Genomic DNA, 19,570 nt, shown 5'->3' on the forward strand with positions numbered 1-19,570 from the left:
ATTAAATTGAATTAAATACTATTATTGCCATTTAAATCAAAAGCCTGAAAGCAATTTTTTGGCATAATGCATACTAATAAAGAAATCCAACAACACAGAAATTAATTATTTGATTGCAAGTGAAAAAAATAGGTATATGAAAATAAATCAATGAAAATATCAAATTCTGGTAGCGGTACTTAAATTACAAATGCTGATAGTATCTGTCAGCATTGAGGAAATGATGAATAAGCAGCAGGAACACAACCACTGACTACACTGAATCCAAATGTAAATGGCAGTAATCTAATCAGAGCTAGTACCACATCCTGCCTGATCCCCAGTGAAAATGAAAAATGTTCTGCTAAAAGGACATAAACTACACTAACAGCTCCTAAGTGTATCTGTGCACATATGTACATATCCCTGTAAGCACACATACAATTATTTGAAAGAGTAATATGTATCCTAAAATGTCCTAATACGTTCAATGTTTTGTGTTTTGTGTTTTCTCTCTGTTGAAATGTACTGTGGCACTTGTTGCCCCATACACACAGCTTTCTCTACAGGAAAGCTTTCTTTTTCAGGTGCACTCACATAGCATGGCCACCATAGCTCTCACTAACCTGGCCTTTTGTCCCTGATGGATCATTTTGTCAGTACAAATCCATACCATAATCATGAAATCTTTTTAATAAAATTCTGTTTGCTGTAGTGTAGTTAATCCTGCCTTTTTGAAAATTTATACAAAATAAAAGAAGATAAGTAAGAAGCTGGAAAAGGTAGTTAATGCTTTGGATGAAGGAAAACACTGTAAGGAAAGCTGAATTTGTGTTCTGCTGTGTACTTATTAGAAGTAATTGTTACTCACAGTGTCAACTTGCAAATCATCAGAGTTTTAGTAAAAAACATTCACGGATATATTTTCAGTGTGAAATTAATGAAATTAATAAGGCTGCCCACTGAAAATCATGGTAGTTGAGAGGGTGGGATTCCTCGTCAGAGAGGAGGAGGATATGGTAAGAGATGTTGGAACTTCAGGTGATGCTTTGCCAATCTGGAATGCTGAGTACTCATCGGAATAAAAGACTTCCTCCTGAGCTGCTATTCGAAAAACATGAATTTATGTGACAGTGAAATGGGTACATTTGTACTCATCATGAAACCTGAAGGATCAAGGCTCTGCACAAGGATGGACCTGTGCACCATGTTCCTAGGAACCAGCTGCACCTAAGAAAGAGCCTGTTCCTCCCGTCTGGCGCAGATGAATTGTGGATGCCCCATTCCCAGGCTGGATGGGGCTCTGAGCAGCCTGGCCTAGCGGAAGAGGTGCCTGCCCATGGCAGGGGCTGGAACCAGATGATCTTCACGTTCCCTTCCAACCCAAACCATCCCGTGATTCTGTCATCCGCCATTTCAGCATTTGTACTGTATTAACCGGATTATGCTGTCATACGAGAATGCTTCTCAGACGCCAAAAAGACAATGAATGTTTATTGTTTTTCCTAAAGGAGTACAAAACATAGGTGCAAGCGGTCCAAACATTAAAACCGCAAACAAGTGGGCAGGAAAGTGGGCAACACAGGACTGCAAAAATCTTCACTAGCTTCCTGCCATTTTCCGCTGCTCCCAGCTCTTGTTTCCGAAGAAATCAGTTTTCTCCACGCTGGTGTGTGCCACGAGAGGCTGAAATGGGCGCGGGCACCCCGGGCACACTGAGGCGGGGACCGCCTGGGGCGGGGATCGCCCGGGGCGGGGATCGTGTGAGGCGGGGATCGTGTGAGGCGGGGATCGCCCGAGGCGGGGATCGCCCGGGGCGGGGATCGCCCGAGGCGGGGATCGCCCGGGGCAGGGATCGCCCGGGGCGGGGATCGTGTGAGGCGGGGATCGCCCGGGGCGGGGATCGTGTGAGGCGGGGATCGTGTGAGGCGGGGATCGCCGGGGCCGGGATCGCCTGGGGCGGGGATCGCGTGAGGCGGGGATCGCCCGGGGCGGGGATCGCCGGGGCCGGGATCGCCTGGGGCGGGGATCGTGTGAGGCGGGGATCGCCCGGGGCGGGGATCGCCTGGGGCGGGCAGGGACAGGCGGGACAGCGCCCGCTCCCAGAGCGGGCACGCGCGCTGCGGCCGCGCCCCGGCGCATGCGCGCTGCGCGTCTCCTTGGCGCGGCGCGGAGGGCGAGCCCCGGCCTCAAGGAGAGGGACCGGGATCGGGATCGGGATCGGGACACGGAAGCGCAGCGGGAGCGGGGATCGGCGCTCCTGCCGCCGCCGCCATGCTCCTGTGCGCTGCCCTGCGCGCCGCGGCCGCTCGCTCGGTAAGGGCTCCCTGCCTCCGCCGGCCGGGAGAAGGAGAGGCCGCGGGACAGCGGGGAGGCCGCGGCGGGACGTGGGGAAGGGCGGCCTGGGGCTCGGTCGGTGCCTGGGATCCAGGATCGCGGACCCGCAGTCCCGGCTCTTGTGCAGAGACGGCCTGATCAGCCCAGTCTTACCAGCAAGCAGCGTGCACCCGCAGTGTAGTGTCGCGGGAGGGTTGCAGCCTTTCCCTGTCAAATGTCCCATCGCTGGGAGCGCTCCAGACCAGGCTGGATGGCACTGAGCAGCCTGATCTTTAGGGCCCTTCCACCCTAAAGCGTTCTGTGAGTCTACTTTAAGAAAGCTCACAATTGCTCAAGAATTAAGTATAAAAAGAAACGTAATTTAATATAAAATTAATTTTTAATAGAATAAATACTTGCGGTAAAATTATACAAATCTTAGTAATACTGGCCAGGATCTAGAAATATTGATCTGTTCTGGCATGTCAGAGTGCAGAGGATAGTTGAACAGAACTTGCATAGGGTTCTGTTCGTTCTTCAGGTTTGTGTTTACATCTGTCCTCTTGTGCAGTTCTCAGCATTTGGTTTGATAAAAGCTAAAGAAGCATGCAAATGCTTGCTGGAGGAGAACTTCAGTAGCAGTGGTGTTTTCTGCAAACTTTATAGCAGATAGGATGTAAAGTCACAAATGGGGAAATTTATCATCAAATGTTGGACGAGAATTTGTATTGAAGGCACTTAAATTAAGCAGTAGCAGAGTTAAATCCTTCATTTCTACATTGTTCGAACTGGCCAAGGCAGGAGTAGAGAGATTTACTCTACTAATAGTACAGGAGAGCCCTTAATAGTCTCTTCTTGACTTTTTTAAATTATTAGTGATGGCAGTAGCACTAATGGCTTACAGTTAGAATGGAAATCAGGCTGGTTCTGAATGCAGCCACTAGCAGTATGTGCATTAGTAACACTGTATTTTGCTTGTAGGCAAGACAGATCCGATACTTGCATGGAACAGCAGAGCGCAATGCCACTGGAGCCTTATTTGTGGTAAATAACCTGTTTTACCGTAAGGGGGATGGGTCACAAGAGTTTGGCATGTGCTTTTTCAAATCAGCTTAAAAGCTTGTGATGGGCAGAGCTGTGCTATAGAAACCTACTGTCATTTACAAAGAAGAGGGTTTTTTTCTATAGAACCTTTTATTATAATTGTAATGGAGCTTTATTTTAGGTTTTATTTTAGTTTTTGGCTCTTAAGTTTCTTGCCTTATATAGTGAAAATGCTGTATAATTCATATGATTGCAGATGAGACTTTGCTTAAACTTTATTTCATTATAAACCAGTTCTTGTTTCCTTTATTTATTTTAGTTGAGTTTGTAATTGAATCTCATAAAACTTTTTGCATGTGCAGTTTCTTGCTTTCTGAAATTTGCTGCAGAATTACCTGTGGGCTCAAGTCCTAGTTGTGTTTACAGGAGTTGAAAAGTACAGTTCTTGTTCATGTTCTGTGTGATACAGCAGGTGGTACAATGAGTCGTAATTGAGGTCATTAAGCACTGTCATAAAAGGCATAAACAGTAGCAGTAATTGCAAAAAGTAAAAACCCCTTGAATTTAAGTTTGTAAAGCAGCTGTGTTGTTGGTCTACCTCTGAAGAGAATTGAAGCATCTCAACAGAGTATGTGTTTTGTCCCATTCTGCTCCATTCAGAGCTTTAGCTGGTCTGCAGTTTAACAGCTGAATAATTTGGCATTTTCCCAACACTTGGTAAAAATCAGCCCTTTACTAAAGAGTTGACCACTGCTGAAGACAGGTGCTCAGGATTTTTGGACATGTTTACGTTCTTTCTTTTCTGCAGCTGTCTCTACAGCTTTAATCATAAAATGAATTCAATAGGATCTCAGTATGTGCTTTGTGTACTTTTCCAGAAATCTGAGCAGGAATTGGCGATTTACAGGATAAGAGCTGCTGTTCAAGGAATAGAGAAAATGCTGCAGTCTGGCAATTTAGGAAACTTAAGAGTAGTTGGAGGTTGGTGAAGACAGGCAAAAGATATCTTTGGCACCTTAATAGTTGTTATGTCTGACATGTGAAGCTAGATAGCTTTGTAAATTCAAGATTTATGTAATTGTGTAAATTATTTGCTACAGGGAGGAGCAAAGGCAACTAGAAAAGTAGGTGCTTTGTAGATGTTTATTTAATAGCATTACTGATGATTTATTCCACAGCAGAATTTTTGCTAAAGGAGCATAAGAACTTGGTTCAGTGGGGGTTTGGTTTTTTCCTTATTGTTTTTGTTTTCCTCAGTTTTTGTTTTTTAATAAGGTAATACTTGTTCTTCTCTGAAGTAAAAGGTAATGGGAAGAAGACAGCCGAATGTCACTATATGTGTGTGTAATTGTTTGCCCTAACTAAATTCCAGATGTTACTTAAAATGTCAGATTTCAAGGGAGACTTATCTTGCTGGTTTGAGACAAAGGCATTATTTTCATCAACACCAGGTGTTCATATACAGTCAGAAAATTTGACTTCCCTTGGATTTTTGTAGAGAGAAAAAAATTTAAAGTTTTTTTTTTTAATTACAAGCAGAAATGTCAAAAGTTTAAAAACTGCTTGTGCAGGACTAATGGGACTAACTCAAACCTGTTGTGGTGGTCCTTTTAGTATGTCAGTTTACACACAAATGTCATGGGTTTATTTTACAAAGCTTATTGCTGCTTCTTGCACTTTTCATGTATAAAATCTATATGTGAGGTATAGATTTTATAAATGAAAAGTGCAAAAAGGTAAATGCATGCTGTGTATTTGTGTTGTAATAGCAGAGGACAGGCTAGCAAGGGATCTGGTTGTCATATGGATGTCATAAAATCTATTATTAAAAGGCACTTCTGATTTGCATGCCTATGTTTCCCTTTGCAAACATGTTACTTGTTAGCAGAAACACACAGAAATCAGAGTTCTTCTGAAATGCCTTTGTATTCTGAAACACCCAGAAAGAGCCTTTCTCTCAATCATTAAATTCAACTAGGTGCCATCACAGGCAGCTACATCGCACTTCAGTGAGAGGGTATCAAGTACAAAATTAGGTAGATTGTTTGCCCGTAGGAATGTAAGAATGTTTGGAATGCTCCAAACCTTTATGTTCTGATGGCTAGGGAAGGCCTGATTCCAGATACATTTATTATGATTACCTTTTTTCATTGGAACATGTATTCTCTATACTTGACTTCTACATTATTTTAGCTTTCTTAACAGCTAAAACTTAGCTTTTCTACTTTATTGTTTTCAATGCATGGACTGAGTTTCCTTAACACATCAACAGCCCTGAAGTGGACTTTGTCATAGGGCTGCAGAGGGGGTTCAGCTCAAAAGGTTGAAGAATTGCTGTATTCAAGTTTTAGTTACTTGTGAAGTTGGTCAGTAAGATACTTGGGTTTGAGAGCACTTCCAGCATTCTTAAAGTAAGGGGGAGTTATATCTTGAGTTCTGTTGGAGTACTGAATGTTGCGTACTTTCCCTTTAGAGGAGGAGTAATACATATTTTTTCAGTGCTGATTTGATATGGATTCTGAACAGGTTGTTGCCCTAAACATTGTCCCTGCAGCACCCCCAGTTCTCTCATTTTGGTTTAAGTTGCTTTGGACTGGTGTTTACCATAGGGCATAGGTCACGCTTCAGGCCAACTTTCTTGCAGTATACATGGAAACCAAATTATTCTAACTATTCTGTAATTATTCAGTGCTCTTGAATAATTTTCTGTGTCAAGAAAGACAGATGATTAGATCACTGGGAAAAAAGAAAGCATAATAATAAAATGGCCCAGGTTGGTGTAGCATAGCAAAAAGAATATGAGGTGACCATTCAGCAGCCTTAGTGGCTTCCATGGGAGTGCACTGGCATCTGTGGCTTGGGTAGCCTTTGCAGTGAAGGTGTTCCTACTTATATAGGCTCTGTTCTGCAATAGAAATGTGATACAGTCGATGTATGAATGGAATGAAAACTTACATAAGACTTTGGGAAATTGGGGAGCATGAGACGAGACTTGGAACAAGACTTGTATGGGAGGAGAGTGCAAAGAGAACAGAGCCAGACTCATTTTAGTGGTACCAGGTGACAAGACCAGAGGCAATGGCCTCAAAGAACATCAGGAAACACTTTTTAATTATGAGGGTGACAGAGCACTGGCACAGGTTGCCCAGAGAGGTTGTGGAGTCTCCATTATGGGATAAATTCAGAAGAAGCCATGTGGACACAGTCCTGGGCAAGCAGCTCTGGGTGTCCCTGCTTGAGCAGGGGAGTTTCACCCAGATGACTTCCTGATGTTCCTTCCAACTTCAACCGCTCTGTAATTTAAAATAGTTCTCTTTCCAATATTTCTCTTTTTCAATTTATCCTTATTTCTGATCTTGCTCTCTAAAATCTGCATCCTAAAAAAACATGTGGAAATGCACCTATGTGAATTAGGAGCATGTCAATGCGTGCAGGTCTCAGATAAATGGCACATTGTCAGACAAATGTAAGACTAGACAACATATAAATTCCTAACTGTTCAGGAGTCCTAGAACTGTGTAAACTCTTGATGAAAACTACCAAACTCTTCATGGCCCAGAATTAGATTAAGTCCTTTCAGGAAAACGGAGGATATAAAAGGTGGCATGGCCTATTTATTGCTCACCTCTGCTATAGCCTTTACAATATATCATGAAACCCTGCTACAGCTATACCTGTATTTTCCAATATAAAGTCTTTATTATCCCTCTTCACATGTAGGGCATTTAAGGATATCAGTTTACAGATGATACACTGAAAAGAACAGCTGCTCCAGACAAAGACGGAAATTTTAATAAATCAAATACATTTATTTACAAAAGCAGTTGAGACGAAGTACAATTGCTAACTATCAAATAGCTACAGAAGGCAAAATAATGGCAAAATAGGCATGCAGATTTGAGAAGGAAAAGCTAAGTTATGGAAATACCATGAATTTTGGAATTGATCTGTGCAGCTAAGACATGGAAAGGTCTGTAAGGGAAAAAATAATAAAAGTTGCACAGTATTTCCAATCAGTCTTTTCTCCATCGGCCTCTTTTTGAGAGCTTTTTTTACTCTTTTTTTCTACCAATAAAATTGGTAGAAAACACTCACCAAGACTAAATATGAGTCATCAGATCCTTTATCTGGAAGGGTCAGTCTGAAATAATGGGAATCGTGTTCCTCTTTTATGTTGTAAACCACACAATAAGCAAGAAATTAACACTAAATAAAATATTAGTGTGCTCAAAGGGTATTATTCATATTTCTGTAATTCCTCTTTTTATAGGAAAGTCATCCTTGATGAAGTATTTTATCAACGCTAATTTTATATTGGATTTGAAACTGTGGTGAGGGCACAATGCTTTCAGACTGATGGTGGCAGTCATATTGTCTGCTTTGGGATATAGACAGGATAAGCACAGGTAATCCCTGGACAGACCAACAGATGTAATTGAAGTATTTGCCCTTGCAATATTTCCATATTAAAATTTCTAAATCTAAGAATATCTGTGGACCACACACATTCTAAGTTCTTAACTGATGATACATACTTCAGTATGCAAGTGTTTCAGCAATGCTAAGGTTTTCAATAAATCCTTTCATTAAACCATTGCTGCTTAGTAAGAACAGTGTACTGTGGCAACTGCAAAATTGCCCTCGATTACTGGAGGAAATGATGCAAGTGGAAGTCTGTGGAGGGGGTTTATTTGTTCTAAATACACTTCTAAAGCTTTTATTCTAAAGCTGGATTACTTTGAACATCAAGCCTCAAGTATAGCTTGTATTTCCCCACAAACTTACCCTTTGATTTCAAATTTTCTCAATCTGAAAACAGTATGAAGTTTGGGATTAAACTTTACTCTATGTATTTAAAGGAAACCAAAATGAGCTGCTTAGAGACAGCTAAAAATTCTGTGCAGGAACATTTTCTGGTGGAAAACTATTTTAATCAGAACTAAGATTTTATTACAGGAAAATGTTACTATTTTCAAGACCTCCAAATTTTTATTTTCTGAATATATAAGAAATAATTAAAATTTGATGTTTCCCTAGAAGACCATCTTAAAAATAACTTGTTAGAATACATTATTTTGGCAATACTGATTCAAAATTCTGCTTCTTACATTTTTATTCAGATTTGTTTATAAAATTAAAATGTTAAAAATCCATTACAAATCAAAATAATATATTAAAATAGATTAATAATGTGTTTGAATGTGCAAATATTTTAATTCTACAACAAACTTATTGATGAATTATGGAGTTTTTTTTTAAATTAATGTTTTATGGTAAAGGGAAAATGAACTGTTGTTTTAGTCTCTTGTTTATTAAGGTATTAACCAGAGCATTCTTACTCTACCTATTTTAAATTTGAACATAATTGTCAAACTGTATTAACAGTGTTAAAATATGTATTTTGATAGTAACACCGTACATTTTCTCAATATATAATTTCACGTATTTCTCAGTAAATAATTTCTTTAGTGGGAAGTAATAGGAATAGGTAATGATTTTTAAGAGTGATGAAATAATTATCAATATTTTTGATAACTTTCCCAAATATATTTAATCACTTTAGTACTACAACATTTTAATGTGGACTATATAGTTTTTATTCAAGCAGCTCAACTGTAACTGTGTAACAAGAAGGTATTTTACAACAGCAAACATGTCTTGAATAATTTTCTAACAAGCCATTTTTACATGTTTTTCTTCTTTTCTTGAAGCATAGAGATAGTCCTGAAAACAATCCAGATACTCCATTTGAGTTCACACCTGAAAATCTAAAGGTATGCAGACAAAAAAAAAGTTCAATACACAGATTTTGTCTTTAGAGCAGTACTGATTTGTTTTCCTTCTTTCCCCTTAACAAGCGAATAGAAGCAATCATAAACAACTACCCAGAGGGACACAAATCTGCAGCTGTCATGGCAGTACTGGATTTGGCCCAAAGACAGCATGGATGGCTGCCCATATCAGCCATGAACAAGGTATTTAGTACTTGATTATCTTTCAAGCATAATTTTATTGTTATCTTTCAATACCTTATTAGACTATTAACATCAATTAATGAAAGCTTATTAACATGGGAATTTACATGTAGCACAGAATTGTGAGAATTCTCTATGAGACTACATTTTTAAAAATAAAAGGGAAAACTAATGCAGAAAACTCAGGGTTCTGTTTATATAATAGCCCACTGCTAGAAACTACAGGCAGAACAAATAAAAAATCAGATAAAACCTATTCAGATAGTCTCTTCTACCAGAGTGATTGTTAAATTAGGAACAGAAACTTGATTTTGTTCACTGCTGAATGTGGGGGAAGAAAAAGAAGGTAATGTCAGTGGAGTTTTCTTCCTCCCAGATTAATGGCATTTCACACATTGCCTGGATTATACTTAATCTCAAAATCTGCAGGGCAGTTTTAGTGTAGTCGATGTCAGGAGTGTTGAGTAATACCTTACAGCAAGTGCCTAGAAGACTTGTCAGGTTCATTATTAAAATTGCTTCAGAATAACCAGGCAAACAACTACACTGCTTCAAAGTGAGAGACTGCATGACAGTAACCAAATACCAAGAAATAAAAAAATCTGGTTTATATTCATATGAATAAATCTGTTGCACTTTGGGCACATCTGGTATATCATCAATTTTAAAGTGTAAAGTTTTAAATTCAGTTTAAGGTGAGGATTTTGAGCATTAGGGGAATGACAGAAGGAGGTGAATGAACATTTAAAGAAAGGCAACTACAGTTTCTACAGCATAACATAAAGCCTCAAAGTTCCATTAATGCTGACAGTGTATTAGTTTATTCTAGTTTCAGATTGATACTATGTTTAAAAAGATCTTAAGGCTTTTAAGTGAACAAATATTTTCCATGATTTCTTATTTGCCTGCTGGAGAAACTGGAACATAAAACAGTTACTCTGTTGAAACCAGAGCCAGTTCTCAACTTGAGCAGTTTGCCAGGGTTCCATGATAATGAGATCAGGATACTTGCACGAGAACTGGCTCCATGGAGATCATGCTCCACTCTGTACTTATTAGCTGTGCCAGGAATCTGCATATGTAGCCCTGGTGTGGCACAGAACCTGCTCTGTATGAATTAGAAAAGCACAGTACCAGCTTACAAGTATTCCTTACCAAAAGGCTTCCATGGATTAGTGTGGGCAGGCTCGTACGGGTTGGTTCATTGACACAGCCCAAGTGCAGTGTGAGCTGGAGCTGACAAGGAAAGCTCAAACCCAGCTGACTCCTCACATCCTCTTGTGTCTTGACAAGAGATGGTGGAGGGCAGCTGACTCGAGCTCGTCGCTTTGCTGATCCACGGCTTAGCAGAGTTTGTGCTCAAGCAGGGTGATGCCAGTCAGAGAACTTGGGTATCTGGTCTTGGCACTTGGAATACATTTGTGCTTTGATACCCATCCCCACCCTCTTACTTACCTGAAACTGCAAACAGGACAGGTGACTTCACTGAAATGGTTTGCTAATTGCCTTTACTGCTGCCCTCTGAGAATTCAATATAGCATGTTTTTGCCTGTCACAGGTTGCTGAAGTTTTAGAAATGCCTCCCATGAGAGTCTATGAAGTAGCAACCTTCTACACCATGTACAATCGCAAACCTGTTGGGAAATACCACATTCAGGTCTGCACCACCACGCCATGCATGCTGCGAGACTCTGACAGCATTTTAGAAGCCATTAAGAAGAAACTTGGTATGGCACAAATTTGTAATACACTTCTTGTACTTTTTTTACCTTTGTTTAATGATAACAACGTAAAATTCTTCATATAGTGGAAGAAAAATCTGGCCTTGTTCAACTTCATAAGGTTCACACAAGCCCACGTCTTTATGCTGTCAAAGTCCCTCTGGATGATGACATGATGTTAACATAATTTATGAATTCTCCATGGGAAAAGTCAATTGAGAATGGTGCATCATGGGACATAAGGAATACTCAGGGATTTTGTGTGTGGGTTGGGGCTTTTTCCTCCTCTTTGGGTGGTTATGGGGAGAAGAGAGGGTAAGATCAGCAACTGACAACTCTTCCCGATATGAAAAGATTTGTTAACTTTTTCTAAGAACCAGTGATAAGAGCTGCAGAACAGCTGTCTATTATCTGTCATTTCATATACTCTGTTGTCTGAAAAAAAGGCATATTTAGGTGAAATGTCTTGTTACTGCATAGATAGCTTAATTTCAACTGAAACGCTCAGCTTGAGAAATCAAAGCAGAAAGGATGATTCTGTAGTTTTTACTGAGACAGGCCTTACTTAAAATTTTCATAATTTCCAACCCCTTCCTACTAGTAAATGGAGGAAAACTGTCTTTCAGTATTTTTCCTTCCATAGAGTATTTTGTAGAGATCAGACCCTGAGATGTTACTTGGACTAACTCACCTCTTGGGGAAGGTCTGTATCTCTTAACAGTAGAACAGTAACATGGATGCTAAGTATGTGTACAGTTTGGTAAATCATCTTTTGTTTATAAACTTGAAAGTTGTGAATTTGTAGCTAACAATATTTGGATGTTGGTTAATTTGGGAACATTCAACACTGTAAATTAATGCATTTCCTATTAGCACATAAAAGCTATGTGTCCGTATTTTTTCATTTTACTGTATTGATTACTAAAAATGTTCTTGAGTAGATCTGTTGTATTTCTTAGAATTGTCATTTCATGGTTATTTTTTCAGTGATTCATACGTGTAAACAAGGTCTCAAAACTATATCTGAAAATTGACTTAATAGTTTATTAGAAACTTCTGTTTAATGGAAACATTTTGGACTCATTTAAAAGTGTTTAACTTTGCAAATGCTTTTAAGGCCCAACTACAAGTAATGCAGTGTCCCTGGAGGACTTAGATTTATGCTTCATTACTGTTGTTCATAACCATTGCTGAGTCTAATTAATTTATTGGTTTAGGTATTAAAGTTGGAGAAACAACACCGGATAAGCTCTTCACGCTGATAGAAGTGGAATGTTTAGGTGCTTGTGTAAATGCACCAATGGTACAAATAAATGACAATTACTATGTAAGTACTGCATTCTCTTTTAAAAGATTAGGCTTCTTTGCTGGCTTACCTGTATTTTTCAGTTGTTCCAGATTGTGAAGTTGTGGTCAGTTTTCCAATTCCTGTTGACAGGAACAACTCATTTTCTACAGCATCTTTTAGTTTCTTGCTAGAATACTTCATTTGTATCAGATGCATGAATGTATTTTTCATTTCAGTTACTGTCTTAATTATACAAGAGGAGTGATGCATTTTTGTGATTGTGGTCTGCCTGTAAATCTGGAATTTTAAAATAGGTATTTGATAAGCTTTTGAAAGCATTTTAAAGCAGTCTGTTGCAAAGTATGGACTAATTTAAGAAGTGTTGTCTTGAACTGTACCCCAAATTTTTCTGTTGCAGCCAACACTATTCTGCATGACACACATCATGTGTCGTGGCATACGTGTAGTCGGTAGGGAGAGATCCAGCTCCCTAATAGCGGGAAGCTGAAAACACAAACCCTTGGCCTCTATCGACATTGCTTAAGTTTTAACATAATATCTACAACTACACATAAAGTCTCAACATTAAAATGACAGCAGACTTTTCAATCTCCCTCATTCTTTAAACCATTATATGTGTTAATGGATAGGATCAAAATTACCTGCGCTAGGGTCACACTGATCTGATAAATTTGAAGTGCTGCATTTAGCATAACTGATGACTCTCTCAGTTTTGTCAGTGATTTAATTTTTTGTTTTACAGGAAGATTTGACACCCAAAGATATTGAAGACATAATTGATGAGCTAAAGGCTGGCAAAGTTCCCAAACCAGGCCCAAGGTATGCTATCTTTATAATAAGCTAAAATATATAATTGCCTGTGTTTATAAATTACATATATTATATTGGTCACCTACACAAAGGGTGATTCTTCTGAGAAACTAAATTACTTTTCCAGTGATTTGAGTTCACAGCCTACAGCTAAAAAGAATTTACTGAACAGAAGTGCATGCATTTAAAGACAAAACAAACTTGAAAGAACTGAGAATTTGCATGTTTTTGATGACTGACCAGAGGAGAATGAAATGTGAAAACATGAATTCTGATTTGTCTTAGTACTTAATAGGTGAATGATGTCACCTGTTGGAATTTTTGTCTAGGTCATTTAAACCAACAAATTTCCGTTGGTTGGCTGGCTTGTTGGTTGTGTTGGTTTTTTCTGATTTCTGATAAAAAACAAAGACTGTAAGTTAGTGAGAGGGTTGTCACTGCTGAAGTTTTCTTATCTGTTATTTCCCACTGTTCTTTGTTAGCCCACCTAGGTTCGCATCAGTGGGGAAATTAATTTGACTTGGGTGTTACCTATTCCTATTGTTTCTTTAAAGATGTTTTGAATACAAGAACAATAATCTTGAAACAGTTACAGTTTCAAATAAAACCAGGGAAGCGCCCATAACAAAACTGTGATTATAAAATTTGATGCTGCCTGGCCAATCTATAAATAAATAAAAGAAAACAAGTGGTCTTAGCTTGCATTTCAGTTATGAATTTTTTTGTCAGTACTTGAATTTAGAATCCTTTCACTTTAACAACTACATCACATTTTTTTCCGAAGGCTGAATGGGAAGAACAAAACAAAAAATAGTGGCTTCAGCCTTAAGTGATTTGTGACTGTCCTCTATCCAGCAATTAAACAGAATATGAGTTATTATCAATACCAGAAATTAATAAACTGCTTTCATTTTTCAGGAGTGGACGTTTTTCTTGTGAGCCAGCTGGTGGCCTTACTTCCCTGACTGAACCACCCAAAGGACCAGGTTTTGGAGTTCGAGATGATCTCTAAGGATTTTTGTAATAGAAGATGAACTGTCTGAAAAGAATAAAGTATCTTAAATCTTAGTAAAATGATGTACATTCTAATGTTTTGTTTTAAAAGAAAAATAACAGCAATTAGACTGCTTAACTTACTGTGGTTTTAACTACAGCAGTTTAATCATAATTCCAGATTGTAAGAAAAGTGGTTCTGTAGACTGTGTAAAGTGACTCCCTGAAAGTATCCACTTTCTCACCAAAGAGCGTAAATGAGAGATTAAAACTTACATCTTTTGATCTGTCATTGAAAATTGTTTCAGCTTTTTCTAAAGCTCTTTGAAGCAGCAACAAACCTAAATTACAAATCTGGCATGTGCAAAGAACAAAATTGAAAGGAGATTATCTGACAAAACTTCATCATGTTACTTTTATTGGCAATTTATAATCAAACACACACAAACAAGAAAGGTTATCTGAGCCATGTTGTGTAAAAAATCCTGTAGGTTCAGTTAGAAGTGGTTCTTCTTAAGTTTAATTCTTCTTAGTATCATTCTGTAATCAGGAAAAATGTAAAGCCCCAAAGAGCAGCAGTATTCTACTAAAAGAATTAAAAGCAACAAAAACCAACTAACTTCCTGTGCAAATTTATTTAGTAAAGACAAAGTATGGAGATGGGGGAAGACAGAATATACCAAAACAGTTCAGCATGTGTTTAACAGTAATAATATCTGACACTGGATCCTTGTTCAGAGATACTTCTTTGACCTTCTTACTGAGCACCAGCTACCTTCAAGAACTAATCTATGTGAAATTGAGGAATTTCTTTCAATATAAAAAATCTGAAGACAATTTTTTAAAAAACTGAGTGCATACTGACACTTCATACCTATGCTTATAAAACTGGGTAAATGCTTTAGCTATGCAGACATACATTTCCATGTAAATTAGGAAATGTGGACGTATCAGTCACCTGAGACCATACTGCACCTGCCTCATCTCAAATATGTCACGGAACTTACATTTGCATTACAGTTGATGAGACAGACGAACCTTAACCTTATAATTTATAATTTTATTTTATATTATATTTAGTTTGTTTTGATAGTCTTAATTAATAGTACTTCACCAAACTATTCTCCCTCTTTGGAGTTAAATTCTGTTTTTACAGATTACCTGCATAATGGCTATCTTGTGTAGTCTGTTGATACACACCTTTATTTCAATACACTGTGAAGTTCCTTCACACGCCATTGAAAAAGCAGTATTACTGTTGGTAGTTCTGGGAACAAAATATATCTGTAAATCATTTGTATGAGAAACTTGGCTATCTTCCATTTTACTATATTTATAAAATGAAATAATTTAATTGCATTCAAATGGAAAAGAAAATCCAATACATATATATAACTCATGAGTCAAGCAGTTTCCAAACAAGCATGAAAAAAAATTTTGTGAGAAGCAGTCCAGAACATAATGCACAGAAGAAAATAGTACGTGGATTGAAATCTTATCTGTCATATAAAGTCTCTGCTCTTCTGAAAGGTCACTCCATGTTTGTAATAGCCTCAGGCCTTGTAGCAGGCCAGGCATCTGGCACTATGTGGCACTTCTCTAGAGACATGAGATGAGGCAGACTGCATCTCTTATCTTGATGCAAAGACAGACTCAGTTTAGTATCCCAGTCTGACTACACTGTCTATTCCATTTTAACAGCAAAACTGTATTCTAGTTCATAAAGCCTTACCTTATTCTAACCTTTGAAGTATATGTTGAATACAAGTGAGGATGTTGCATGCATTGTGGAACTATACTGTGCTACAGTTATTCATGGTTTGGTATGCAGCAGTGAAATCCCACTGGATTGCGCAATCATGTTGAAGGGAAACATAGTTTTGGACCTGCCAAGGTTGAAACATCCAACTATACAAAAACAAAGCTCTTGAATGCCAGACTCCACCCATTTTTAAAGCCAGACAGCATTTGTAGCCTTGCAGCACTTTTCCCCCCATTTCATTCCATCTGCATGTGACAATTTTGATGTCTGTCTCATGAGCAGAACATGGACCTCCCACAGTTCCCATACTTGGGAGATTGCTAGTGATGTTCCACAAACAAGCTGTCAGTCATTTTGATGTAATGTGAGAATCTGCCAATCACTTGACTAGAATAGTATAATTTACATTATCCCTACTGTATGGCACAAATCTGATCCATCACTCTTTGAGTACTGGAGGCAGCTACAAGACTGTGAAATTATGGTAGACAAAGTAACTATTCTCTCTTATCTTACCCACTCCATCAATTATATGAGGCTTTATGGTCCTGGTTTCTCCTCAAAAAAGTTTGGGCAATCATTGTATTAAATGGTTAAAAAAAATCACATCTTGCGTTATTTCAGGTTTTGTTGAAATTTGAACATTTCAAACATCTCAAGTAGAAATACATATTCTACATTATTCGTTACAGGTACTGCTTACTATATGCAATAAATTAATTTCACAATGCAGGATTGTGATGAGAATTAACAAGGTGATCATTATGAAAGAGTTCCAGAATTGTGCAAGAATTGATGCATCCCAATTCTCTGTTCTGTTTTTGAATAGCTGTAGATAATACCTTGTGCTTGCTTTTACTAGTATTAAAAATGTGTATTTTACTATATACATTTGTAGCAGGAAAAATGTAACAAATATTATCAGAACAGAATTTTCATTATCCTCAATAGCAGAGGGTCACTAATATTAATTCTAGGCAGTAGCACTAACCTGTCAAATAACACTTGCAATTCTACAGTTTCAATCAAGTGGTTAATATCCTGGATTGTAAGAATAGTGGGTGGTGAGTTAAGCAAAAAATGAGTCAATTACTGCACCAGTCCACACATTCCTGAAACTGTTACTGTAGCACCAACTGAACTGATTATGTGTTTGCAGTGGTCTTGTTTGCCTCTTCTTGAATGAGGCAAAAATTAAACAACTCACATACTGTATTAATTATAATATTAATAATTTATATTCCACTTTCTAGGAAAGTGGAATATAAAGAAGAAACTGGGGAAGAAAAAAAAAAAAAGACTACCTTGAGAAGATTTTAAAATAGGTAGCCTTGAGAAAGGAAATGTGATTTAGGATACAGAAGCACAAAGACACCAAAAGAATCCACTGGACTTCAAGAGTAGGAGGTGACGATTCTTTCCTTTGTTGAAGGTAGTGTGGAGTAATAAGAAATTCTAGATACCAAACGAAGTGTGTGATGTTGGATAACAGAAAGAATTTCCATTACCACCACACACTGCTAGAAAAATGTTATCTAGAACAGTGTTCTGTCAATTAAATAGGGAGAAGCAGTGAAATCCCATCCCACCTGTGCAGGATGTTTGCTGGCCCCATGGGCTGACCTGCCAGTTACCTCTTAAGAGGCTAGCACACATGCTTTGACCTGTGTGGCATCCCGCAAGTTCTTGTGTCAGGTTTTTGTACTGCAGTCTGAAATTTTCAGTCCTTCAGTTACTAAACTGAATTCAGCAATGACACAGTTCAAGCAGATGCTGGACCTGTGTGGTCTGAAGACCGGTAGTTCACAGGGCTGGTGACACAGAATGGGAAGGCAGATCAAAGGAAGTCCTAAGCACACCAACACCATGCAGCTACAAAAGCATCTTGCAGCTGTGCTAGATGTAAAAGGGAGGGGCTGATGGAAACAAGGGCAAGAAATGAATGTAGGGGTAGCAACTAGCAGTCAACTGACTGATGCTTTTCGTTAGTCCAAACAGTAGTTCTTACAAAAGGCTTAAAGAACAGTATTTTTTCCAGTTACTGACAGATATTATTATCATATCCTAACATCTGTTGCAGCAGATATTGCTCATGAGACCCCCTTCCCCATTACCTCAGTGTCTGGTTATGAACACCTAACACACACCAAATTCCTGGAACTCCACACTACTCATGCACAAGGATCAAAATGCAGTATCACAATGCAGGCCACACCTGTAGCCTGTCACGTTTAACCATGTGCACCCATGTATAACACCATGAAAAGAAAAATTATTCTGCTTTTGCAAACTGCTCTTACTTTATGTAGGCTGACATTCCATAGGCTGTCTGTTATTCAATGAGTTTTCCATTTCTAGAGATAGCCTCTGTCATCAATCGAACACAAAAGAATTTGAAGGCAGCTCCCTTTGTGGCATAGTCACTCACGCTGACAGAGCTGTTCCTGGCCACTGGACAGTGCCCACTGTACACTAACAGAATCAAATGAAAGTGAAGGCAGTTACTTAACAACACAAATCATCTGTACCAGCATTTGTACAGGAAGATTGTGAAAGCAAATGAGACAAGTTTGTCTGAACAGTAAGCCGTGGAGCATGGGAACGAGAGATTTTTGATGCCATGCTCTATCCATGCTGATAGATCATTGCGGGGAGGAGGGGGGAATCAGAATGTACAGCAAGTCCACATAATAGGTGTCTTCAATCAAAGTTATGTTTTGATACAGAAAAAACCCCACTTTTCTGATGAATAGGAAATATTAAGGAATTTCTATCCAGTAACAGATTAAAGCAATCCAGTAGCAGAGTGACCACAGCAATTAAAACTATGCTAAAGGACTTTGTTTAGCTACCATGTCAAAATACTACACCTGGCGGCCCTTCAGCATCTCCCAGAAGCGATCTGGAGAACATTACTCGAGAATTCAGGAGTACAGCACCAGACGTGTTCCTTAAATCCTGCCACATACGACTGTTGTTACAAGCAGATGCAAAACCTCTCACGAGTGCAGATGAATGACCCCCCTTCCAAGGCTGCAACTAGGCCTACATCGTCAGTCAACTCCGTAACCCCTCAGATGCCTTTATATGACGTCTGACTCATTTGTACAAGCAGAGCACCCCCAAAAAACTAGTTTGGAAACCCAGAAATTGCCCTGTCCTGCAGCGGCGGGCGGATGGGAATTGTGCCTAAGTGGGGGGCGGGGGACGCAGCACTGACCAGACCCCAGGCGCGGCGGGAGCCGCATCCCGCAGCCTTTCGCGAAAGCGAACGGCCACCCCGGGCTTTCCAGCACCGCGCCACACGCACCTGCGTCCGGGGGCTTCTCCCAAAAACTGCGGGGCCTTTAGCCGCTGCCCCTCGGCACCCACTAGCCCGGCGATGGGATAGAAGGTACGAGGGAACGGGATGGGCAGCGCCCGCCGCGCACGCGCACTGCGCCGGGGAGTTAAAACTCACTGCGCCATCACCGCCGGAAAAACCCCTCCCCGGGGAGGGGGCGGCAGCGGCAGCGCTGGGCGAGGCGAAGCGAAGCGGGGCGCGCTGGTGGCTGTAGGTCGGCTCCCGTCCCGCGGCAGGGACCGGAAAAGCTCTCATCCGCCACCTCGCCCATGACCAGCCAGGGCCGCCGCCGCCATTTCCAGAAGGTTCCAGCGACCG

General features: G+C 39.5%; 1 protein-coding gene and 1 long non-coding RNA gene across 3 annotated transcripts; one reads left to right on the forward strand and one right to left on the reverse strand.

Annotated features, from left to right (window-relative positions):
* The first annotated feature begins 2,143 nt into the window (after positions 1–2,143).
* NDUFV2 (NADH:ubiquinone oxidoreductase core subunit V2) lies at positions 2,144–14,231 on the forward strand. Its single transcript, XM_021525176.3, has 8 exons — positions 2,144–2,295; positions 3,277–3,339; positions 9,051–9,113; positions 9,198–9,314; positions 10,873–11,041; positions 12,253–12,362; positions 13,087–13,163; positions 14,073–14,231. The coding sequence occupies exons 1-8, from the start codon at positions 2,254–2,256 to the stop codon at positions 14,164–14,166; spliced, it is 735 nt and encodes a 244-aa protein (XP_021380851.1). The 5' UTR covers positions 2,144–2,253; the 3' UTR covers positions 14,167–14,231.
* A 317-nt stretch (positions 14,232–14,548) lies between these two features.
* LOC144246499 (uncharacterized) lies at positions 14,549–19,338 on the reverse strand. 2 transcript variants are annotated; one of them, XR_013340201.1, is made up of 3 exons: positions 19,220–19,338; positions 15,309–15,414; positions 14,549–14,687 (listed from the first exon to the last, which is right to left on the reverse strand). It is a non-coding gene; the product is annotated as an uncharacterized LOC144246499 (long non-coding RNA). The 2 variants fall into 2 exon arrangements; XR_013340200.1 differs by lacking the exon at positions 19,220–19,338 and having other exon boundaries at positions 15,309–17,198.
* Positions 19,339–19,570: the final 232 nt, after the last annotated feature.

The sequence above is a fragment of the Lonchura striata genome, chromosome 1 (genome assembly GCF_046129695.1).
Source record: "Lonchura striata isolate bLonStr1 chromosome 1, bLonStr1.mat, whole genome shotgun sequence".
NCBI classification, from domain to species: Eukaryota; Metazoa; Chordata; class Aves; order Passeriformes; family Estrildidae; genus Lonchura; species Lonchura striata.